Genomic DNA, 25,877 nt, shown 5'->3' with positions numbered 1-25,877 from the left:
TTATAAAGTGATGTGGAGATGCCGGCGTTGGACTGGGGTAAGCACAGTAAGAAGGCTCACAACACCAGGTTAAAGTCCAACAGGTTTATTTGGCAGCACAAGTTTTCAGAGCATTGCTCCTTCTTCAGGCGAGTCTCACCTGAAGAAGGAGCAGCACTCCGAAAGCTTGTGCTACCAAATAAACCTGTTGGACTTTAACCTGGTGTTGTGAGACTTCTTACCGTTATTTATAAAGCCCAGGATCCCATATGTATTTTTAACTACTTTCTCAAACTGTCTCACCACTTTCATCAATTTGTGCACATATATACCCCTGATTTCTCTATTTCTGCAGCCCCATTGGAACTATAGCACCCTTTAGTCCTCTTTCTCCCCGTTCTTCTGACCAAAATGTATCACTTCACATTTCTGCATGAAATTGCATCTGCCACGTGTCATCCCTCTCCACCAGCCTATATCCTCTTGAAGTCCATCAGTAACCTCCTCACAGATCACTGTACATCCAAGTTTTGTGTCGACTGTAAATTTGAAATTGTGCCTTGTGCACCCAAGTCTCAGACATTAACATACATCAAGAAAAACAACAGTTCTAGTACCGACCTCTAGAGACATCTCTGTATACCTTCCTGAAAAACAACTGAAAAACAGCTGTTCACCACTACTCTGTTTTCTGTCACTCAGCCAACTTCATATTGATGCTGCCACTGTTCCCTGTATTCCACGGGCTTGAACTTTGTTGGCAAATCTATTAATGTGGCATTTTTGGAAATCCATTTCTGTCCTTGTCAGTGTCTGTCAAACACTCCCAGGAGAGGCACAAAAACTTTTAGAGTAATACTGAATACCCTGCACACTTTCTTTTATCTCAGTGACACCTCAAAACAACACCCACAACTGCACCAATGTGACATTTCCATTTCCTCAAGCTACTTCTTTGGTATCTCAGGTGAGATCACAAAATACATAAATATTTTGAGATCCTTAAATGCAAAAGAAAGATTAGAACTCCACCCATGTTACAGTAAAATTTAAGGCCTGGAGCTGAAAGGTGAGCTTTTTAAATTCTGTAAAAAAAAGTTGTGGACACTGGAAATGTGAAATAAAAAGCAGTTAGTGCTGGATAAACTCAGGAGATCTGGCAACATCTGTGAAGAGGGAACCAGAGTTAACGTTCTTCTTCAGAACTGAGCTCCTGCAAGACAGGACATTTGTATCCTTTATTTAATAGATGAAAAGGTCACTCAATAATACTCCAAAAGCTACAAAATAGTCAAAATAAATCAAAGAGTGTGATTTATAGAAAAATACATACATATTTCTACATTAATACTACATTTGACTGGAAGCATGTTCTGTAGTGCTGAAGGCAGTAAGTAGGGCGGCACGGTAGCACAGTGGTTAGCACTGCTGCTTCACAGCTCCAAGGACCTGGGTTCGATTCCCGGCTTGGGTCACTGTCTGTGTGGAGTTTGCACATTCTCCTCGTGTCTGCGTGCGTTTCCTCCGGGTGCTCCGGTTTCCTCCCACAGTCCAAAGATCTGTGGGTTAGGTTGATTGGCCAGGTTAAAAATTGCCCCTTGGAGTCCTGAGATGCGTAGGTTAGAGGGATTAGTGGGTAAATATGTGGGGGTAGGGCCTGGGTGGGATTGTGGTCGGTGCAGACTCGATGGGCCGAATGGCCTCCTTCTGCACTGTAGGGTTTCTATGATTACTATGATTTCTTACATAGTGAATGTGAAAATAAATTTACACAAGGGGCAATCTAGTTTGCTGAAAACTAATCTACTGATCAGATTTCTGAATAGATACGAAACAAGCATACTTGGAATGCTGTGCTGAAGTTACTTTACAAGTATTTAAGACTATCCTCAGATGCACTTGATCGCCTTCAGATTTCTAAAATAAAAGCAGCAGCATAGGTGGCAGGAGATAATATTCTGGGTAGTCACAGCCATACTTTACAGCAGCGATCCATATAGAATTTGCAGCAGTGAAACAGGCCATTCAGCCCAAATGCTCTATGCCAGAGTGAGTGTTCCAGGGGAGCCTCCTCCCGCCTCATTTTATATAATCCTATCAAGATAGCTCTCCACTCCTTTCTCCTTCATATACTTGCCGAGCTTCCCCTTAAATCTATCTGTGCTATTTGCCTCAACTAAACCATGTGGCAGCGACTTCCATATTTGAGTTACTAGGTGTTGGGAAAACAAAGATAGTTTTAAGGGATTTACATTTGTATTGGCAAACATTAGAAATAAGGTATTGTTTTTAATGCATTAAATGTAATGTTTCTGAACCTGGAAGGGTAAAACCTAAAGTTAGATTCATGCTGGACAAAGACATTTGTATGTGTGGGGATTGGTTAAGTTCCAACTGTGTTTCCATTGTGCTTAGAGTGAGGTACAACATGAAGAATAAATAGTAGCAGCAGTCATTGCTTAGCAACTGGAGACCCTTGTAAGGTAATAAAGCTTCTATGTTTTAGTTTTAGCTGAATTTGATTGCAGTTGGGGACAGGACAAGGGAATTACAAAGATGTAGGCTTCCTAAGAACAAGTTACAGTCGAAAGAAAATGGGGAATTGGGACAGAAAGAATGTCTAAGATGACCACAGTTAAAAGAACAGAAACCAAGGTGTTTAACAGAAGAATTCAAGGAAAGGCAAAGTAAGTGTTCTAAGTTAGAGGAGGAATTTTCCCAACCCGCCCGCCACGGGAATCATACGTCCATTGACCTCAGGCAGGACTTTCTGGTTTTGGGGCGAGCGCGACCGGAAAATCCCACCCACAGAGACAATTGCAACAACCAGATTTAAAGTGGGGCAGCATACGTCAGAGGTAACTCAAATTTTTGATGCCATTTTAATAAGAGTTTGGGAATTGACAATTAAAGCAATTGTGAACAGTTTGTACAGCAGTCAAGACAAAGAAATCCTAAAGGGATTGGTGTAAACTCCTGGATTGGATTCACTGTTACAGTGGAGCGGAAGCTTTGTTTAAAAGTGTCATTGTTTAAGTGTTAAGGGAAAGCATTATTGTGAAAGAAGATTTTAAAGTGTGCTTTTGGGAGTGGAGTTTGGAGACTCTCATATGACAAACATCTGGGGGGATTCTGAGGTGAAATCCACTGACACTAACTTGGATTCAGAGTGAAGTGTGTATTTGACCACAGCCAATCTGTGTGGCTAAAGGAACTTTGTGTTAATAAGACGGGGCAGCATGGTGACACAGTGGTTAGCACTGCTGCCTCACAGCTCCAGGGACCTGGGTTCAATTCCTGGCTTGGGTCACTGCCTGTGTGGAGTTTGCACATTCTCCGCATGTCTGCGTGGGTTTCCTCCAACTGCCCCAGTTTCCTCCCACTGTCCAAAGATGTGTGGGTTAGGTTGATTGGCCATGTTAAATTGCCCTAAGTGCCAGGGGGACTAACAGGGTAAATATATGGGAATGCCGGGGTAGGCCCTGGGCTGCATTGTTGTCGATGCAGACTCAATGGGCTGAATGGCCTCTATCTGCACTGTAGGGTTTCTATGATTCTATGAGACCATTGTAACTTAAGGTGCACCTTAGCTGAAGATGCACTTTGTAATCCATGTTCATCTTAAAATCTGTGTGCATTTATTAAGCGAAGGAGCAGTAAAGGAGTATTGTATAATTTTTCATGTTTGATAAACTTTTTTCTGGTTGTTAAAACTAATTAACAGTTCTCGAGCTCTGTTCCTCCAGCCAGGTCCCATTCTGAGATCTTCCCGTTCAGTTAAAACATCAACTGGGATCGTAACTAGTTCAGTTACTAGTGGTGTACCGCAAGGATCTGTTTTGGGGCCACTGCTGTTTGTCATTTTTATCAATGACCTGGATGAGGGCGTGGAAGGATGGATTAGTAAATTTGCGGATGACACTAAAGTCGGTGGAGTTGTAGACAGTGCGGAGGCAAGTGGCAGGTTACAGAGGGACATAGATAAGCTGCAGAGCTGGGCTGAGAGGTGGCAAATGGAGTTAATGCGGAAAAGTGTGAGGTGATTCACTTTGGAAGGAGTAACAGGAATACAGAGCACTGGGCTAGTGGTAAGATACTTGGTAGTGTGGATGAACAGAGGGATCTGGGTGTCCAGGTGCATAGATCCCTGAAAGTTGGCACCCAGGTTGATAGGGTTGTTAAGAAGGCGTACGGTGTGTTAGCTTTTATTGGTAGAGGGATTGAGTTTCGGAGCCAGGAGGTCATGCTGCAACTGTACAAAACTCTGGTGCGGCCGCATTTGTAGTATTGCGTACAGTTCTGATCGCCGTATTATAGGAAAGATGTGGAAGTGTTGGAAAGGGTGCAAAGGAGATTTACCAGGATGTTGCCTGGTATGGTGGGAAAATCGTATGAGGAAAGGCTGAGGGGCTTGAAGTTGTTTTCGTTAGAGAGAAGAAGGTTAAGAGGTGACTTAATAGAGGCATACAAGATGATCAGAGGATTAGATAGGGTGGATAGTGAGAGCCTTTTTCCTCGGATGTTGATGGCTAGCACGAGAGGACATAGCTTTAAATTGAGGGGTGAGAGATATAGGACAGATGTTAGAGGTAGGTTCTTTACTCAGAGTAGTAAGGGCGTGGAATGCCCTGCCTGCAGCAGTAGTGGACTCGTCAACATTAAGAGCATTCAAATGGTTATTGGATAAACATATGGATGATATTGGAATAGTGTAGATTAGAGGGGCTTTAGATTGGTTCCACTGGTCGGCGCAACATCGAGGGCCGAAGGGCCTGTACTGCGCTGTAATGTTCTATGTAACAAATGTTTGTTCAGTGCTTTAATTGATTGATCTTTTTGGTTTAATTGTGTCTACTTTATCATACACTAAAGCCACTCAATTGTAGAAAACACCTTCAAGAATAAAGAAAGCAAAAGAAAATTGTACCATTCAAAAGCTAGAAGATCTTGAACATCTTGACTACAATGCTTTTTTTAACTATCGCAAAACGTCTTGAAATGGTAGTTTTGGGGGTCCACACATGACATAAAACAGGAAATGCGCAGTTGACAATTTAAGAATTTATTTAATCAATAAATAGGAGTTAACATGGATGAGGCCAGGAAAACACAAATAGAACACTACCACTATGTGGTAGCAATATGTAGTGCAGAAAGGAATCAAGTAGATGGCAGATTTTTTTAGTTAAAATACAGCAGCTATAAAAATATAGAGTTGACTCCTGCACTGGCCATGTAATCTAAGTAAGAAGTCTCACAACACCAGGTTAAAGTCCAACGGGTTTATTTGGTAGCAAACGCCACTAGCTTTCGGAGCGCTGCTCCTTCGTCAGGTGAGTGGGAGTTCTGTTCACAAACAGGGCAAATAAAGACACAAACTCAAAATCTCACTCACTGTCCTGTCTGGAGACAATACACATCTCTTTAACCTGTGCTCTCTCCACTCACATTGTCTGTATCTTCAAAACTTGATTAGCTGTAAAGACTCGCATTCCAATCATTATTTTGTAAATTGAGTTTGTGTCTTTATATGCCCTGTTTGTGAACAGAATTCCCACTCCCCTGACGAAGGAGCAGCGCTCCGAAAGCTAGTGGCGTTTGCTACCAAATAAACCTGTTGGACTTTAACCTGGTGTTGTGAGACTTCTTACTGTGTTTACCCCAGTCCAACGCCGGCATCTCCACATCATGTAATCTAACTCAATGTACAATCAGTTTTGTGAAGTAGAAATCAAACACATTTTATCCTTTCCTTTTTCTTTTCTCTTTTTGTTTTTTTCTGAATTTGTTTCACAGATATTATCCTGCCTTGGTTTTCCTAAATACAGCAAAGCATCTGAAAACAACTAAAACAGGAGTCAATAGTATGGTAAGACAGCAAATGGACTAAAAATATATGTATGACCATTATAGCTAACACTAATTATAGAGTAGTGCGGCATGTGTGGGCGGCACAGTGGCTAGCACTGCTGCCTCACAATGCCAGGGACCCGGGTTCAATTCCGGCCTTGGGTCACTGTCTGTGTGAAGTTTGCACATTCTCCCCATGTCTGCGTGGGTTTCCTCCGGGTGCTCCGGTTTCCTCCCACAATCCGAAAGATCTGCTGGTTAGGTAGGTTAGCCCTGCTAAATTGACCTTCGTGTCAGGGGATTAACAGGATAAATATGTGGGACTACGGGAATAGGGCCTGGGTGGGATTGTGGTCAGTGCAGACTCAATGGGCCGAATGGCCTCCTTCTGCACTGTAGGGATTCTATATAATAAAAGAATGCACTTTGAAATGCGTATAATAATCAAGTGCAGAAAGGATGATTGTGTTAAAAGTAAACTGTGTTTGACAAATTTAATAGTTCTTTGAGATAGTGACCAGATGGAGAAACAGAATGCAGCCTTTGCCAAAAGACTGATTTTCAGAACATGTCTCATAGCAATCAGATATAGAAAGCTCTCTATAAAAATGAAAGCATACGATTTCAACAAAATTATAACAGCACCAGTATAAAGCTAGCTGTTGGACAGCAAACACAGAGAGCTGCCTGAATTCTAGAATGATAGGAAGTGGCAAAACCTCAGGAACTCTATCAAATAGAGTTAATGAAAGAAAGATGATCTGGATTGTGCCATCGAGTGCATGATACTAAAACATGGCCCATTAAGCTTGCAAATCCCTGGACTACACACAGAGAGAAGGCACAATATAACTACCAGCAGGGAAGATACTGTCTCCTAACGCTTGATTATCTTTTGGGATTGGAGAATTATCACTTGTTGTTTTCTTAAATTGCCCTGAATTTTCCTTTTTCTCCGGGGAAATTGCATGACTATAGGAGAGAGGAAAATGTGGGGGTGGATGATGCATCTAGATTGCACCATATCAGATCATGACAAGTTTGTCTTGTTCTCTTGTTCTCCTTTTGTCTATTTATGAAATATCAGCTAAAGCTAGGGTGCAAAGTAGACAATTCAAGAGATTAAGCGAGAACATGCCAGATAACAGACTGATGTCACAGCAATCTGCTACACGAAGAGAGAAGTTGGATGGAATGTTGGATTGAACAATGGAAGTAAACTCAATATTGCGTTGAATATAAACTACAAAAAGCTTTGCTCATCTATACTACATCAAAGGTAGTGATTGTGGCACTGTTGTATTGTTACTAAGTAAAACTCAGCTATGGCTAGTATACGATGATACACATGCATTTTTGCTGTAATTGTGATGATTTAGATTTTCATAGAATCATGGAACCCCTACAGTGCGGAAAGAGGCCATTCGGCCCATCAAGTCTGCAACGACCATAATCCCACCCAGCCCCTCACCCTGTAGCCCCACATATTTACACTGCTAGTCTCCCTGACACTAAGTGGCAATTTAGCATGGCCAATCAAACTAACCCACACACCTTTGGACATTTTGTTGATAAACATTAAAGATCAGTTTGCTTACACAGTAACTTGCAGCAGTCCTAATCATATTAATACAGACAAAGTTAAATAAAATTGTTTTCGCTAATTCATCTTTATATCAGACTTTGCGCACTAGCGAGAAAGATTCTTTGATGCCTTTTTTAAGAGTTAGACTTGGACTTTAGCTGTACTATGGTCCTGTGTGAACACACGTGGTTTGATTCATCTTTTAAAGCACCTTCTCTATGGTAGTGCAAGGCAAGCTGATTAAGGCATCGTATATAAAAACCTCAGCATAAAAAGTGAAACTCAAGATAAGCACTTCAGCTTTAACTTGCTGCACTTGGAGAATATGTTTCCTGAACGAAAAGCATTACAATGAGGAGCCATAAATCCAGGGAATCATTCTCCCCACAGAATCCCACTCCCCAACCAACAGACCAGAACACACTTGCAAGATTCCAACAAAAAAACACTGGTCTCCTGGGCCTCTGGCCTCTCAGTCCTGTTAATGTTATAAGCAGTATTAATCCCCTATTCACCAAAACTAAGCGTAAGATCGGAAGGCGGCATTACCAAAATATGGAAGCTACTCCACAAGGGCTCCCCATATGCCATTCCAGCAGCTTGTCTGCAAGTTTGATATTAAGAACAAGATCACTCAATCCACCCATAGATCCAAGATCATTTCCTGGACCCATTTTCCATCCTAGTGCTCAAAGTAAGTGACTCCTCATTGCCTTCGACTCAGTCTGAATAACTATTGTTAGCTATAACAGTGCTACACTAAGGTGACTCCAAAAGCTTGTCTGCATGTTTGACATTAAGAACAGGATCACTTGACCCATCCATAGATCCAAGACCAATTATTTCCTGGACCTCATTTTTCACCCCAGTGCAGAAAGTAAGTGGCTCATCATTGCCTTCTACTCTGTATAACTAGTGTTAGCTATAACGGTGCTACACTAAAGTGATTCCAAAAGCTAGAGGCTTTAACTATGAGACGATTGATAAAAATTGGAGCTATTTTTATTATAATAAAGGGGGTGAGAGGTCATTTATAATGCGAATTCCTTTACTGCTGCTGTCAATAACATGTCATGATGATTCAGGCCTCCTATGTATGAATGGCACTGAAGCAACTCCTGTCTGCCTCCCGGTAGTTTCAGTTTTAGTACGGGTATCTATGAATCTCCTCTGTTCTCTGTGGCAGATTCTCCCTTGAACATTCCTGAATTCTAATATCCGATCCACATTTGTCTCAAATTTTCCTCCTTTTATTTTTAATCTGGAATGTGCAATGCCACAGGAGACTTACGAGCATATTCCAGTATTTCTAGCATGGGGACAGAAGTCACGCTTAGAAAAGTTTCTTCCTCCAGAACCCTACGCAGCTATAAAAGTCACTGGAGATCACATCGAACATACTGTTGGTCCCAAACTGTGGAAAATAACACTTTATGAAAGTTGATGCCCTACCTCTTGTTAGTAAGTTTATATTCTATTACTGTTTTTACACTCAAGTTACAGAAGGACAAAATTAATGTCAGTCACAAACATGTATACATTCTCTGCTGTTAATCACATCTCATACATACACAAGGTTACTGATGTTTAAAAACTTATTACGTACCAAAAGCAATTTTAAGTTATATTTTCCAAAACACATTTCGAAGTCCACTAGGCTGCAGCAATTTCATCACTGTTACCAATAGGGGATGCAACATGCATATGGATTCACTGGAAAATAAATTACCCACGAATCTCCACCCCACAACTCCCAACTTCCCATGTTGAAGTTGCGTGCTCCAACTGCTTTGCCTGGGAAAGAGTTTGACCGCTATATCATAAGCAGAAGAAAAGACTGAGATTTGTTGCTTGCTGAGAACACAGTTGCAAGACTATACTATTTCCAGATCAATTTGCAGCACATTTAGTTCAAAGACAGAAAAAAAAGACTTGCATTTATTTGCATTCACAACTACCTGTTAGACCTCACCTTGTTGCCACATTTGTGTAATTAATAAGGTTTATACTATGAAATTGTACTGCACATAAGGCTTAGTGATGAAAAGTCTTAATTTGTATGTATTATTAGGATGATTTATGAATATTGAGGTACGTTAAGAAAGTTTTAAAGTTGGCAAATACAGCAATGCAACTTTAATAAATAAGTAGAGTGAATTGGAGTTATAGCTGGGATACATTTACACATTTGGGCTCCAGTGAGTCTAGCTTAGCAATAAACACAAGGCAAAGCAATGAGGCTGATTGGCTAGATGAATGGCCTGAGGACTAAAAGTTTGGAGGACTTCAGATTAGAGGTACAAATTAAGGTGAGATTGTTGTAGGGAAGCCAGGAACACTCTTTCCATTCGTCAAGAGTTGCAAATATTGGGTTAGAAGTCGTTCAATGGATATTTGTTACAGGTTGAGGGGTGGCCATGAGAACTCAGTATTAGGTTTAGCTAATGACTGAAGAAATTACCACAGGGTTGAGGATTGCCATAAGAATCCAACATTAAGATCAGTGGATCCAGTATAGACAGGTTTGCCAGGGTGAAAATAATTGCCTTTCGAGCGGGTGAACAGAAAATTGTTAGGAAAATTAAAGGTAGTGTTCTTTCCTCAACAAAAATTCTCTTACTCTGGGTTTTAATATAAAGATATCCAGATATTTCAGACATCCACTCCATCTGACGAAGGAGCAGGGCTCCGAAAGCTAATGGCATTTGCTACCAAATAAACCTGTTGGACTTTAACCTGGTTGTTGTTAAAACTCCTATTGTTTTAATATAAAGCCCAAATCCCTACATAATGGATCTCTCAAAGCATTTTACAGTCAATGAAGTACTTTTGAAGCGTAGTCACTGATGTAAGGCAGAAAAAGCAGCAACCAATTTCGCGCAACAAGTTCCCACACATATCAATGTGATAATGGCCAGATTATCTGTTTTTTGATCTTGATTGAGGGATAAACATTGACCAGGGCATTGCAGATGATTCTGCTGCTCTTCTTTGAGTAGTAAGATGGGTGTAAACAATCCCACCAGAGAGGGAAAATGGGCCTGGGTATAAGGTCTCATCCGAAAGGCAGCACCTTCAATTGCAAAGCACCCTCTTAGTGTTGCACTCGAGTGTCAGCCTTGACTTTTCTGTTCAAGTCCTGGAATGGGATTTGAACTTGGAACTTTGTGACTTAGAGGTGAGAGTGCTACCAGCTAAACCACGGCTGACACAAAGTATATACATACTTTAAAAATCACAAAACACATTTGTTAATGTGTACTTTTTTTAAACTGAAAAATTAACAGAGTAAAAAAGTAAATAACTTTAAATTTGTGATTTCTGCTGTAATCTTATTTCAATAAGTTATGACGGCATGCTTTGAATACATATCAATGACATACCTTGCTAGTAGAGGCCTTGTAAGTTGTTTTCAGTTTTTGAGATAACTGGCTGGTACTGTGGCTGGCTACACAAATACAATCAGAACTTTTGTCAACCATTGAATGCTGTATGTGAGACAGACATTGAACCAATTCTTAGCCAGACTTAAGATGAATATGAAGTGTTTCAGGGAAAGGAACAAAAAAATTAAGTACTTTATTTTCTCATGAGCATCTTTCCACTAAGACAAAGCCTAGTGCAAATAGTGCCAGCAATTCACCAAAGGTTTTTTTAAAAAAAATATAACTGGTCAACTGTTTGGACCATGCTGAATAAAGCTTAAAAGAATAAGCGATCATGGCATGTTTGCAAATCACAAACTTGGGCATGATCACAAGTCCACATTGTGTGCAAAATACATGATATGTTTAGGTTAAAATATGGCATATGAACAAAGAACAAAGAAAATTACAGCACAGGAACAGGCTCTTCGGCCCTCCAAGCCTGCACCGACCATGCTGCCCGACTTAACTAAAACCCTCTACCCTTCTGGGGACCATATCCCTCTATTCCCATCCTATTCATATATTTGTCAAGACGTCCCTTAAAAGTCATTACCATGTCCGCTTCCACTACGTCCCCCGACAACGGGTTCCAGGCACCCACCACCCTCTGTGTAAAAAATCTGCCTTGTACATCTCCTTTAAACCTTGCCCCTCGCACCTTAAACCTGTGCCCCTTAGTAATTGGCTCTCCCACGCTGGGAAAAAGTTTCAGACTATCCACTCTGTCCATGCCTCTCATAATCTTGTAGATTTCTATCAGGTCGCCCCTCAACCTCCAGTGTTCCAGTGAGAACAAACCAAGTTTCTCCAACCTCTCCTCATAGCTAATGCCCTCCATATCAGGCACAATCCTGGTAAATCCCTCTCCAAAGCCTCCACATCCTTCTGGTAGAGTGGCGACCAAAATTGAACACTATATTCCAAGTGCGGCCTAACTAAGGTTCTATAAAGTTATATAGCAGAGGACAATAGGTAGAAATTTAATGTCACAATAAATTCACTTGAATCTAACAAAATCCTCTTGCACTTGGGACTGAAGAATAGTGCCATCACCCATTATTAATTCATAATGTGAAATGCAAGCTGCAAGTGAAAAAAAAGCATTCAATTCCCACCTCATTCCACTACTTTGGCCTCTTCCAGCCTTAACTTTCCCAAGCCTTTATTCTTTCAACAGTAGCATTCTGTTGATTGTCTCATCCCATCACTGACAACAAAGCTATCTTGGTTCTGGAACCAAAAGCTTGGAGGAAGCCATTCCCTGGTTCATTCCCATGGCAATACCTTGAATATTTAACGTCAACCAACCTGGTTTGAATTTGAACAAAAGCTTGGCAGCTAACTGTTCCCTGCTGCATTCTCAATGGCAATTACTCTACCAATCATCCTCCATGGCAATTACTCTATCAATCAGAGTCCACTTCCCAGCCAATCAGCACACTCTGCTCACCCAGTATAAAATGTTGTTCCCTTTATTATTGGTAATCTTGTGATCTGTCCTGATGAGTGCAAGATGGAAAGCTGAGACAGCATGTCTCTTTTTTCAGCAATTGTCAAATTCTGTACTACCAAATGCCTATTTACATTTGATATATTCCACATATGAATGTTACTTAAGCTCAAAGGCAAGAAAGTTGTCAGTGCACAACTTAATGGATACAATTCATCCAAACAAAGTGTAGTACAAATATTTCAGCACAATAAACTATCACTTGGTCCATCACACTACGCTAGCACCAGTTTCATATTGACACAGGGGACTTGAAAGAAATCTTTGTATCCTCACTGGCTACAGGGGAGATCATTCAGCCTTGGATCTTCAGGTAAGCGTTCTCCAAGGCGGCCTTCACGACACACGACAGCGCAGAGTCGCTGAGCAGAAACTGATAGCCAAGTTCCGCACACGAGGACGGCCTAAACCGGCATGTTGGATTTATGTCACATTATCAGTAACCCCCACAGCTTGCCTCCTGGGCTTGTAGAATCTCACCAGCTGTTCTGTCTGGAGACAATACACATCTCTTTAACCTGTGTTGAATGCTCCCTCCACCCACATTATCTGTACCTTTAAGACCTGGCAGGCTGTAGAGATTTGCATTCTAATTAGTATTCTGTAACTTGATTTCTGTGTCTGTGCACTGTTGGAGAACAGATATCCACCCCATCTGACGAAGGAGCTGTGCTCCGAAAGCTTATGGTATTTGCTACCAAATAAACCTGTTGGACTTTAACCTGGTGTTGTGAGACTTCTTACAGGGGAGATCCCAGAGGATTGGAGAATAGCCAATGTTGTTCCTTTGTTTAAGAAGGGTCGCAAGGATAATCCAAGTAATTACAAGCCGATGAGCCTTACGTCAGTGGCAGGGAAATTATTGGAGAGGATTGTTCAAGACAGGACTTACTCTCACTTGGAAATAAGTGGACGTATTAGCGAGAGGCAACACAGTTTTGTGAAGGGGAGGCTGTGTCTCACTAACTTGATTGTCACTTTCTCGAAAAACTCAAAGATGATTGATGAGGGTAGGACAGTGGATGTTGTCTACATGGACTTCAGTAAAGCCTTTGACAAGGTCCCTCATGGCAGACTGGTATAGAAGATGAAGTCGCACGGGATCAGAGGTGAGCTGGCAAGACGGATACAGAACTGGCTGGGTCATAGAAGACTGAGGGTAGCAGTGGAAGTGTGTGTTTCTGAATGGAGGGCTGTGACAAGTAGCATTCCACAGGGATCAGTGCTGGGACCTTTGCGGTTTGTAATATATACAAATGATTTGGAGGAAAATGTAACTGGTTTGATTAGTAAGTTTGTGGACGACACAAAGGTTGGTGGAATTGAGGACCATCAGAGGATACAGCAGGATATAGATCGGTTGGAGACTTGGGCAGAGAGATGGCAAATGGAGTTTAATCTGGACAAATGTGAGGTAATGCATTTTGGAAGATCTAACACAGATGGGAAATATACAGTAAATAGCAGAACCCTTAAGAGTATTGATAGGCAGAGGGATCGGAGTGTACAGATACACAGATCACTGAAAATGGAAATGCAAGTGGAGAAGGTAGTCAAGGAGGCATAGACATGCTTGCCTTCATCGGCCGGGGCATTAAGTTTAAAAATTGGCAAGTCATGTTGCAGCTTTATAGAACCTTAGTTAGGCTGCACTTGGAATATAGTATTCAATTCTGGTCGCCAGAGGGTACAGAAAAGATTTACCAGGATGTTGCCTGGTATGGAGGGCATTAGCTATGAGGAGAGGTTGGAGAAACCTGGTTTGTTCTCACTGGAATGACAGAGGTTGAGGGGCGACCTGATAGAAGTCTACAAGATTATAAGGGGATGAACAGAGTGGATAGTCAGAAACCTTTTCCCAGGATGGAAGAGTCAATTACTAGGGGGCATAGGTTTAAGGTGAGAGGGGCAAGGTGGCACAGTGTTTAGCATTGCTACCTCACAGCACCAGGCTCCTGGGTTCGATTCCTGGCTTGGGTCAGTGTCTGTGTGGAGTTTGCACATTCTCCCTGTGTCTGCGTGGGTTTCCACCGGGTGCTCCGGTTTCCTCCCACAGTCCGAAAGATGTGCAGACTAGGTGCATTGACCCGAACAGGCGCCGGAGTGCAATGGCTAGGGCAATTTCACAGTAATTTCACTGCAGTGTTAATGTAAACCTTACTTGTGACTAATAAATAAACTTTTTTTTAAAAACTTTTAAAGGAGATGTACGAGGCAAGTTTTTTTTTACCCAGAGGATGGTGGGTGCCTAGAACTCTCTGCTGGGGGAGGTAGTGGAAGCAGGTAGTGACTTTTAAGGGGTGTCTTGACAAATACATGAATAAGATAGGAATGGAGGGATATTGTAGAGGGAAAAATACAAGAGAGCACACTTTAAAATGGCTGCTTGGCACATAAAGAGTTAACTGGGAAAGAAGCCAAAAGGCAGACCGGCCCCCACTGTTCAGAAATCACTTTAAATCAAAACCTAACAGACAAGCCATTTCCAAATCACAGACAGTGACTCATAGCAAACAAACACCTCAGGAAGCCAAGCCAAGGGTCAAGACATCTTTTAAGATAAGGAAAACCCAAAACAAAGAGGATAGATTAACCTTAAGGAAGGCGGGAAAATATGAATGCGAGGAAACCAATTAACACCTGAATGAGCCGAAACTAACCATTGATAGATACAGACATGAGGAAATGTACCCATTCATATAAGAACAATACTATGTTAAATGTCTATATCTGTTTGTACTTGCTTAAACGATGTGATAATGTTCGAATCACCGGTTTACCCATTGTGTAAAGGGTATAAAAATGGACGGCTCCCGACATTCTAGTGAGAAAAGGTGTTCTACGAACTTGTGCCTTATCTCCCGGAGCTCCATTTAATAAATCGCATTTTCTGAATCTCAAAGTCTGACTACTAGTGGATTTTTCCCACAACAGATATGGTCACTGGAAGGGTAGGGGGTTTTAGTTAAGTCGGGCAACATGGTCGGTGCAGGCTTGGAGTGCCGAAGGGCCTGTTCCTGTGGTGTAATTTTCTTCGTTCTTTGTTCTAATTCTTTCCCACACCATTGTTTGTTACCTTCATCTTCAACATCTTAGTTTTTCCTCTCTTAATAATTGACTCGACTGCAACAATAATATGTTGTAATTTATCTCAGTTTAATAATCCTTTGTTTAAAGAAATGTTTTTTAATCTTTTACTTTCCGCTTAGGCTCTTCCACAGAGAGCACTGGAAAGTTGGTCATTGAATACATTCAAGGTGGAGTTAGACAGATTTTTGATCTACAAGGGAATCAAGTGTTATGGGGGCAGGCAAGAAAGTGGAGTGAAGGCCACAGTCAGATTACCCATGAGGCAAGAAAGTGGAGTGAAGGCCTCAGTCAGATCATCCTTGCTCTTATTAAATGGCAGAGCAGGCTTGATAGGCCAAATGGCCCACTCCTGCTCCTATTTCTTAAGATCTTATGCTGCCAATCCTAAATTAATAATACTTTTTTATTGATTTATCCTTTTGAACTCTCAGGAAATCAAACAAATATTAGAACCACTTTTAGAATTCCTTAAAATAAAAACTGAAAACTTATAGAATTGTTCTCTCATCACAATTATATTCTCCCACCGCTGGTATCATCCAGTGATTATGCGCTGGACTTTTTTCATGTTGAGAATGGCTTGTTCAAACTACATGGAACGTTCTAACTGTAGCCCACCATGAAGTAATCCCAAAAAATTAACTTGCAAATACAGTAAACGCAAGTTCAACCACTTGATCTATTTAAATTGTCAATATATTCATGCTTAATATGAACAGAATTAAAAATTTAGTTTTCTTAACCTTTTGCCTTCAACTGTCCTTTGCTTAAATCTCCCCCATCCACTGTTTGACCTTCAGCTGTCAGACGATCATTCAAAGTTTCAATTTCTCTTCGCACTGTAAGGAAAGCACACACGTTTGATCCCTCATTTCCCATGCAACAAATGACAGAATTGGTCTGCCTGCTGTCATTCAAATACCCGTTCACACATGATACTCACATTCCAAATTTTCAATGTACAAATTTTCAAATTCGCGTTCAATCTGTCCAAATAATTCCAGCAAAGTTTGCCGAATTGATGGCGGCAGTTTGGAATCCTAGGGAAAAATAAATAAATGTTAAGCGTCACTTGCTTTGTGATTTGATTTATTGTCACATGTATCAGCATATAGTGAAAAGTTTTGTTTCTTGTGTTCTATACAGACAAAGCATACCTTGTTATGAATTACAGTAATTTTTTTTTTTAAATCGGTGCCACTGTAGATCAGTGGCCTTAGTTGTTACTGGAGCATCGCTACTTTATTCAGAAGGCCAACAATCTTTTGTTCTGAATGCATATCTGATGAAAAATATTGCTTTTCCTCTACAACTAGGATAACGTCTGCAGTGAAAAGGAAGCTCCGTATTTCAATGTACTAATTCTGAGCACTATGAAATTTACGTTCCAAAGTTGCCTTTCACAGGGAAAAGGTGAATGATTGAGGTTTAAAACCGACCATGATATTAGGTTAGTTCTGAAATATTCAGCAAATATTCAGAAGTAAAAAGTGCACAGCCAGTTTTAGCAGGAGGTGCAAAGGAAGTTAGCCAACCAAACATTACAACACAAAAGAAATGTTAACACAAAGTAGATCATTAGTAGAGAGGCTTTTATTTGAAATAATCTTTTAAATAAAGCACTGCAATATGTAATAGATCATTAATAAATTGTCATGGTATACGTAAAGCCAAAAGGTGAAGGCAGAACATCGATTTGTCCATCATCAGTTTAACTGATAAAAATATTTCTATGATTAAGCCAATTGTTGAAAGTGGTCAGGAATCGTTAAAGTGTGCACTCATAAATATTACGAAGAGTCTGAAAGGTCTGAAACCATCATCATGTCTCTGTACTGTCTGCTCTGCTTCAAAGTCACTTTATTAAAGATGCCTGCTAATTCAAAGTAAAATCATGCCAAAAAGCACTTCCCATGAAAATGCATTGAAAATTCATTCAGATAATTCAAAAGCTCAGCTAATTCTAGTATGAATTGCTGCCAATGTCAGGGCTCAACCAATGAAAAATGCCACTTTGTTTGAATTCAATGCATGCTTGTCATTAGGTGCCCTCTCCTAACAATATGCCACAGAGTGGAAGCACAGCAGTTTGAGAACAGGCCTGAAATGCAAGACCATTTACCACTGAGCAAAAATAAAGAATTAAATAGAGCACCCGGACTTAATCGTAAATTAATTATGTTTAATTATAAGCAGGTGTTGTGTATTAAGTAGGGAATCTCTTGTGCCCGATAAACTGAAACTGCAGTTGGGTTAGGAGGTGTATGCTTATAATGTGTAACTCTGTAAACAAATGTATATCAAAGCGTGTAAAGGTTAGTTCCAGTTCCATCTTTCATCAACAGGCAAGAGGATGCACGCCTCAGCTCGTCCCAATGTCAAATCAGGAACGGTGAGTTAGTTAAAGCAAGGCAGAGCAGCTGATGTTCTTCAGGTATACAGGAAACGGCAAGTGAAATGGGCATAAGATTTGGAACCAACCTGGTTTCGGAATCATGAGCTGACCATTTAAAACCTAGGTCCACATACAGGGGGACAAGTGCCACACACAAATAAAACATCAACTAGATGAGAGTGGTAAAAGCATGAAGTTTCATCTCAATATAAACCCAAAACTATATTCACAAGACTAAGAATATTGGATAATTTTCTGCTGTTAAAATCATAGAATCCCTATAGCGCAGAAGGAAGCCATTCGGCCCACTGTGTCTGCATTGACTCTCAAACAGAGCATCTTACACAAACCCACCCTCCCCCTGCCTTATCCCCATAACCTCACACATTTACCCCACTAATCCCCCCTAAGCTACACATCTTGGGACACTAAGAAAATTTAGCATAGCCAATCCACCTAACCTGCACATCTTTGGGCTTTTGACACTCATCACTATTTCTCCAGCACCACTCTCAACTTCTTCTGTTGTTAAAACATTTGCCTAATATTCAGACTTGAGACTGAATCAAGTTCTGATACCAGCTCTCCTTCAAAACTCTGGTAAGCAGAAGCAGGGTTACCAAAGCAGGGTAGGAAGGAAGTCAGGACTGGAACTCGCAAGTACATTATCATTCACCCCATCGCAAGTAGATAAACTTCAATTTTTAAAATTCTCTGCTATTTTCTTGCCATGGTCCCATTCATAGTCTCTCACTTGTTCTCAGCTGATTTGGTAATTCTGCAGTGTTGCTATTACTTGGATGTGAAATTAAAGTTTGTAGTGCTGCAACTTTCATCGCCCCTCAGACAACACTGGAATCAGAGTTAAATATAATGGCGGTACATTAAATTTACCAACTGCGGGAATAGTGAAATTAAGTCAGCGATTTCTTCCAGTTAAACACTGAATCCACCTTCTTTAGCACCTGCCACAAGTTCCTTGCTGCTGCATCCATTGTAAATTACCTCATAAGAACCAACCTGTTCGCAGTGTTGTATTTCATACCATGCTGAGCTTCCAATCACACAATCTCTTCAACACGAAGATTGCCTAATTCCACTTCCGTAACGTCACCCATCTCCATCCCTGTTCAAAGCCTCATCCACACCATTTACACTTCCAGACCCAACTATCCCAAAGCTCTTTTGGATAGCCTTATATCCTTCACACATTGTCAACATCAGCTCATTCAAAATTCTGTTGCCTATATGTTATCCCGTATTAAGTACCACTCACCCTTCATCTCAATTCTTAATAAGCTACATTGGATACGTTGGAGGACTGAGAGTCAATGTAAAATTCTCATCCATGTGTTTAAATCCTTCGATTGCCATACAATTTATCCCCACCCTCCCACATATCAAATTCCTCCACCCATGCATCCTCCAGTTCCTTCTAAAACACCTTTCGATAGGCACTATTCTACCTTATTGGGCTCTAAAAATGTAAGTTGTTGTTGGCTCCCAGTTAAGCAATGCCTTTTCCTTCCATTCAAATCCCTCCCTTTTTATTCCTGTAATCTCCTCTGATATTCCTGATAACCCCTCAAGTTATTTGCTCTCCTCCCATTCAAGCCTCCAGAGTATCCCCAATTTTAATTACTCCACCTTTTCATTATGTTTTTAATCTACAAGGGCAAAAAAATGGCATGATTTTTTGTTTGATTGGTTCTCCTTTTGAGAAGTGGCTCCATGCGGTCCTACAATTGGCAATCGTGAAACTCATTTAAAGTGCCTGCATCTAAATATAATAGAGCTAATATTTTTACTGCAAAACCCAATGTCTGTAATGCAACGAACAAATGTTTTTTTGATTTATACATTGAAAAACCACTGCAATAAATGTTTGGTGTAAAGTTGTTACCACTCATGATACAAACGTGGCAATTTAGTTTGAAGGTCTGCAGGCATTGACCATAATTCATTTTACAAGGAGTGAAAAGTGGAATGGATTATTAACTGCACTACAAATTGACACTACAGCAGAGCCAGCAGCGAGATCTGACACAGTTAAGGGTTCTACACGGAGGGCTGACCCATGTTGCAGAAGTTCTTTTGTTGTGATTACCAACAGAGATGCGTTTTGCATTCACTATGGATTTAGCTGAAGTCTGGTGTAGCACACAGATTGTATGGTACTCAAGTTTTGAACACAAATATTTTAATAATTATTTTACAAAATAATTTTTAAATTTTCATGTCATGTATGACATGCAGTTTCATTAAACTTGATTTATTTGCACTAAGTTCATGAGTTGTTTAAATAAATTAGTTAGGGACGGCACGGTGACACAGCGATTAGCACTGCTGCCTCACAGCGCCAGGGACTCGGGTTCGATTCCCGGCTTGGGTCACTGTCTGTGTGGAGTATGCAAATTCTCCCCGTGTCCGCATGGCTTTTCTCCAGGTGCTCCAGTTTCCTCCCGCAGTCTGAAAGACGTGCTGGTTAGGGTGCATTGACCCAAACAGGCGCAGGAGCGTAGCGACTAGGGGAATTTCACAATGACTTTATTGCAGTGTTAATGTAAGCCTTATTTGTGACTAATAAACAAACTTTTAAACTTTAGTTTTCAATTATGAGTAGATTGTTTGCATACATTATTGTGTCAGTGTTTAAAAAAGTAGTTAAAAGATACAGGAGGCCAATCATTCGTAATGTAGAAAGAAACACTCAGAACCAACGGCGACATTACTGACTCAGGAATCAGACTGTGTGTAGATTCTAATTCAACTTAGCAATCACACCCAAGGTACAAGAAATCTAGGCATTCCATCTCGAGTTATGCACTGCAGCCTACAATTTGCAAAGAGTTTTGATGCTGCAAACTTTCCTCACCAAAGAATAACCTGCTGCACCCCATGTTTACCAACAGCAATTGGGCTTTTTGTGCCCTTGAAAGAACTCGACCTCACTTTAACAAAAGAATTGAAGACACTGCCCTAGCCATTCCTGTCATTACAAAACAAGTCATCTGACTCACTGTAAACAACGTAACGAGTAGCTTGAGGGACAAATGGCACAACATTCTTCCAAAAGAGGAATATACACAGATGGTTTTGTTTATGCTCTTTCAAAATGGAGGCTGCTTGCCTTTACACTTGGTGAATTAGTTTACAGCAAGTCCCAGGATCTGCGCTTGGCACATTAAAGGCACAAGATTCTGTGAATGTGTCCCAATCACTCAGTTCAGAATCTGTAATTGCTTATATGAATTTCATTATAGAACATAGAAAAGCTACAGCACAAACAGGCCCTTCGACCCACAAGTTGCGGCGAACAATTTCCTTACCTTCTAGGCTCATCTATAACCCTCTATCTTACTAACCTCCATGAACCTATCTAAAAGTCTCTTAAAAGACTCAATCGAACCCGCTTCCACCACCACTACCGGCAGCCGATCCCACGCACACACCACCCTCTGAGTGAAAAACGTACCCCTAACATCTCCTCTATACCTACTCCCCAGCACCCTAAACCTGTGGCCTCTCGTGGCAACCATTTCAGCCCTGGGTAAAAGCCTCTGAGAATCCACTCTATCAATACCTCTCAACATCTTATACACCTCTATCAGGTTACCTCTCGTCCTTCGCCTCTCCAAGGAGAATAGACCTAGCTCTCTCAACCTATCCTCATAAGGCACATCACTTAATCCCGGCAACATCCTCGTAAATCTCCTCTGCACCCGTTCTATGGCTTCCACGTCCTTTCTGTAATGAGGCGACCAGAACTGGGCACAGTACCCCAGGTGGGGTCTGACCAGGGTCCTATATAGCTGCAGCATTATCTCCCGATTTCTAAACTCAATTCCTCTATCGACGAAGGCCAGTATTCCATATGCCTTCTTAACCACAGCCTCCACCTGCGACGCCGCTTTGAGCGTCCTATGAACCCGGACCCCAAGATCCCTCTGTTCTTCCACACTGCCAAGTGTCTTACCCTTAATATTATATTCTTCCATCCTATTCGACCTGCCAAAATGAACCACCACGCACTTATCTAGGTTGAAGTCCATCTGCCACTTCTCCGCCCAGTCTTGCATCTTATCTATGTCTTGTTGCAACTGCTGACATCCCTCTACACTATCCACAACACCACCAACCTTTGTGTCATCAGCAAACTTGCCAACCCATCCTTCCACTTCCTCATCCAGGTCATTTATAAAAATCACAAAGAGCAAGGGTCCCAGAACAGATCCCTGGGGCACCCCACTGGTGACTGACCTCCACTCTGAAAAAGACCCATCTACAACCACTCTTTGCCTTCTGTGGGCAAGCCAGTTCTGAATCCAAAATTACATTATCATGTAATTACAGATTGAAACATAACCTTGCTGCAGCTTTGTGTATTGGCTGGTGTTGTGAAAATAACCATGCACTAATCTGAAGTTATTTTATTCAGATGAAAGGTTACAGACATGAAAACTGCAAAACTGGGAGGCCTACGATAAACAATAAGAAGTCTCACAACACCAGATTAAACCCCAACAGGTTTGACATAGAACATAGAACAGTACAGCACAGTACAGGCCCTTCGGCCCACGATGTTGTGCCAAACCTTTTCTGAAACCAAGATCAAGCTATTCCAATCCCTATCGTTCTCGTGTGCTCCATGTGCCTATCCAATAACCGCTTGAAAGTTCCTAAAGTGTCCGACTCCACTATCACAGCAGGCAGTCCATTCCACACTCCAACCATTCTCAGAGTAAAGAACCTACCTCGTACATCCCTCCTATATCTTCCACCATGAACCTTATAGTTATGCCCCCGAGTAACAGCTACATCCATCCGAGGAAATAGTCTCTGAACGTCCACTCTATCTATCCCCCTCAGGTTTATTTGGAATCATGAGCTTTCGCAGCACTGCTCCTTCATCAGGTGATTTACTGTGCCCATGCCAGTCCAAAGCCGGCATCTCCACATCATGGCTTTGATAAACAAGAAATTGGGCTGCTCAAGTGACCGTCTTGGGTTAGCAAAGTTGAACGTACAAGTAGACGAAGATAACCATTAAATATCCCAAGATACAACTGAAAAATAATTACTTATTTCCAAACAACTTGTATGTATTTGTTCACAAGTGTATTTGTCTTGATATAAAATATCATTCTGCAAAATTGTGTCAGAAAAGGAAAATGCCAACTAATAACTTTTTAACAAAGGGAAGATCATCCATCCACCATCTGTCAGGGAATCTGACTGCTTAAATGGCAGGATGTGCTTCAAAGGGAACATTTTGCAAAATCATGGCCCTGGTGTAGATGCTCACTTGCCAAAAGATATTTGGGCATATCCATAATGGATGGAAAATTGTGGTTGTTTTCCACCTGAATTCCTCACGTGCTTCTAGTGGCAAAGTTCAGATATTATAATCTGTCCAGTTATTGGAAGTTTGTCTTGCTGTATTTCTTGGACTTTAAAGGACCAATCTCAACAAGTGGCTTCATTATAGTTTAGAGTATTACTCCTGAAGAAACCAGTGTTGGGTGTGATAAACTTTGTTTAGAAACCTAAACTGGCTACTTTGTATATATTGTGTAATTGACCAGAATATTTTCTAAATTGTAAGTTCTTAAAGTTTTAGATAAAATACTTTCTAATGAATAAACAGATTATGATTGAAAAAATATTTTAAGAAAAGATAAATGGACAAGTTGGGCCGAAGGGCCTGTTTCCATGCTGTAAACCTCTAAGTATTATGTGTCGGGGTAAAAACAGCAAATGCTGAAAATACTCCGCTTATTTCGCCACAGATGCTGCTTGACCTGCTGAGTATTTCCAGAAGGACATAGCCAGTCCTTCTATATTTGATCAGCCCATTTCTTGTTTTTTGTAGTCCTCCCAGTTTGGCAAATCAGAATCCTGGAAGAGATTAGTTCCTATTTGATCTCAAAGGTCACCTATGCAACATCCTAACCAGCAACAGTTCCAACACTGATCTCTGAAGAAATGTGCTCCCTCTAAGTTGATTCATCTTAAATTACAACCCTTTTCTTCCTCTACAAGAGCAGAATGTCTTTCTTTCTTCTGTTTTTGTTATATTTCGGAAGCACTCCACCTATATGTCAGTCTTCCAACCCTTGTGGACCAATCTCCTAGGCAACACTTCATAAAAAGCACCACAGAAAACTAAATAATACCCACTGGGTTTGCCTATGCAAGATATGTCCTCTAATACTTAGCCGACAGTGGAAGTTAAGCTACTCAGCCTGTAGTATCCTGGATATACCACTTTACGTTTATTTATAGATTGTACTCGCATTCTCTTTTCTCAAGTCCTCAGGCAAAATTCTTGAAACACCAAACAAGTTTGGCCTGAAGGAAATTTAGCAGTGAGCAGTTAAAGGCCCAGAAAGAGACATGAACTGCACCTCACAAAAATATGTTTTAAGAAATCTGCTCCAAATTTTGTGTGCGCCGCCTTTTTTTCTGGCTACACAAAACCAAGAAAAACATCAGCAATAAACCAGCAAATCAATCAACAGGATGAATTATCAAAAACACTAAGGTGAACTGCTCAATTTCATTATGACCAATGAACATGCACTTGGCAAACATTGAAGGCTGAAAAAATATTTTGTCACATGTTGAAATTTAACTCAAACTCAGACATTTTTCACATTATGCTCCACTTCCATAGAAATTGTAGGAATTTACAGCGCAGAAGGTGGCCATTTGGCCCAGCGTGTCTGTGCTGGCTGGCAAATAGCCATTCAGCCAAATCCCTCTTTCCAGTTCTTAGCCTGTAGCCTGATAGCTTATGACACTTCAGGTGCACACCCGAGTGTTTTTAGAACCACAGAACCCTTACAATGCAGAAGGAGGCCATTCAGCCCATCCATTCTGCACCGACTCTCCGTCAGAGCATCTGACCTAGACCCTATCCCATAATTCCACACATTTACCATGGCTAATTCCCCTAACCTATACATCTTTGGATACTAAAGGGCAATTTAACATGGCCAATCCACCAAACCTGCACATTTTGGAGTGTGGGAGAGCACCCGGAAGAAACCTACGCAGACAAGGGAAGAACACGCAAACCCCACACAGTCATCCAAGGCTGGAATCAAACTCAGGTTCCTGGCGCTGTGAGGCAGCAGTGCTAGCCACTGTGCCAACCAATGTTATGATGGTTTCTCTCTTTACTGTCTTTTCAGGCAGTGAGTTCTAGGTGCCACCCTTGGGATGAAAATAAATCCCCCCTTGAATCTCTCTAAACATCCTACATCTAACCATAAATCTGTGCCCCCTGGTTATAAACCCATCAACTAAGGGAACAGGGCTTTCTTATCCAGTCTGTCTGGTTCTGGAGAATTTTATACACTTGAATTAGGTTTCCCCTCAGCCCCCTCTTTTCCAAAGCAAATATCCCTAAGCCTAACCTGTGAATACCAGCAGAGAGGGACAGCAAGTATAGGGAATTTACAATTAGTGAATAAGGTCCACACAAATCATCATTATAGAGACATGATTACAAGATGACCCAAGTTGAAAAATAAATATTCCAGGGTACACAGTATTTCGAAATGGTAGGTAGAATGGAAAGGGAGGAGGAGTAACCATGATAGCAAGAAAGGATCTTGACTCATCAGGAAGTAGAATCAGTATGGGTGGAGATTAGCAATAGTGAGTATCAGAAAACACTGACACCTTTTTGGACATAGGTTATAGGCCCCAGAACAGCAGTTCTACAGTTGAACGAAGCATTAAGCAAGAAGTAATTGGAGCCTGTCGTACAATCAATGAAATATGGAGGGCTTTAATCTTCATGTAGACTGGGCCAATGAAATTTACAAAAGGTAGTGTGAAGCTGATTTGTAGAATGAAGGTTTCCTGAAACTATCTTACGGAACTAGCCAGAGATAAAGCTATTTTAGATTTAGCATGCACAACGAGGCAGGGTTACTTAATAATCTCATTGTAAAAGGAAAATAGTGATCATAATTCCATATTAAGTATGAAAGCAAAATACTCCAATCATAACCAACAGTCTTTACCTTA

At 41.0% G+C, this 25,877-nt stretch overlaps 1 protein-coding gene across 4 annotated transcripts in view; it reads right to left on the bottom strand.

Moving 5' to 3' along the window:
• wdr37 (WD repeat domain 37) overlaps positions 1–25,877 on the bottom strand; it is a 135,580-nt gene that overhangs the window by 72,767 nt on the left and 36,936 nt on the right. For 2 of the 4 annotated variants that reach the window (XM_078232744.1, XM_078232755.1), the window contains 4 exons: positions 16,386–16,482; positions 16,186–16,281; positions 10,798–10,862; positions 9,144–9,227 (listed from right to left, as the gene is read on the bottom strand). In XM_078232744.1, the coding sequence (XP_078088870.1) occupies positions 9,144–9,227; positions 10,798–10,862; positions 16,186–16,281; positions 16,386–16,482 (342 nt within the window). The remainder of the gene's footprint in view (positions 1–9,143; positions 9,228–10,797; positions 10,863–16,185; positions 16,282–16,385; positions 16,483–25,877) is intronic. The other 2 variants (XM_078232764.1, XM_078232773.1) reach the window with 1 other exon arrangement.

Source organism: Mustelus asterias, chromosome 2 (assembly GCF_964213995.1).
Source record: "Mustelus asterias chromosome 2, sMusAst1.hap1.1, whole genome shotgun sequence".
NCBI lineage: Eukaryota > Metazoa > Chordata > Chondrichthyes > Carcharhiniformes > Triakidae > Mustelus > Mustelus asterias.
The sequence above is the reverse complement of the archived record's forward strand: the minus strand, read 5'-3'. Positions and strand labels throughout refer to the sequence as shown.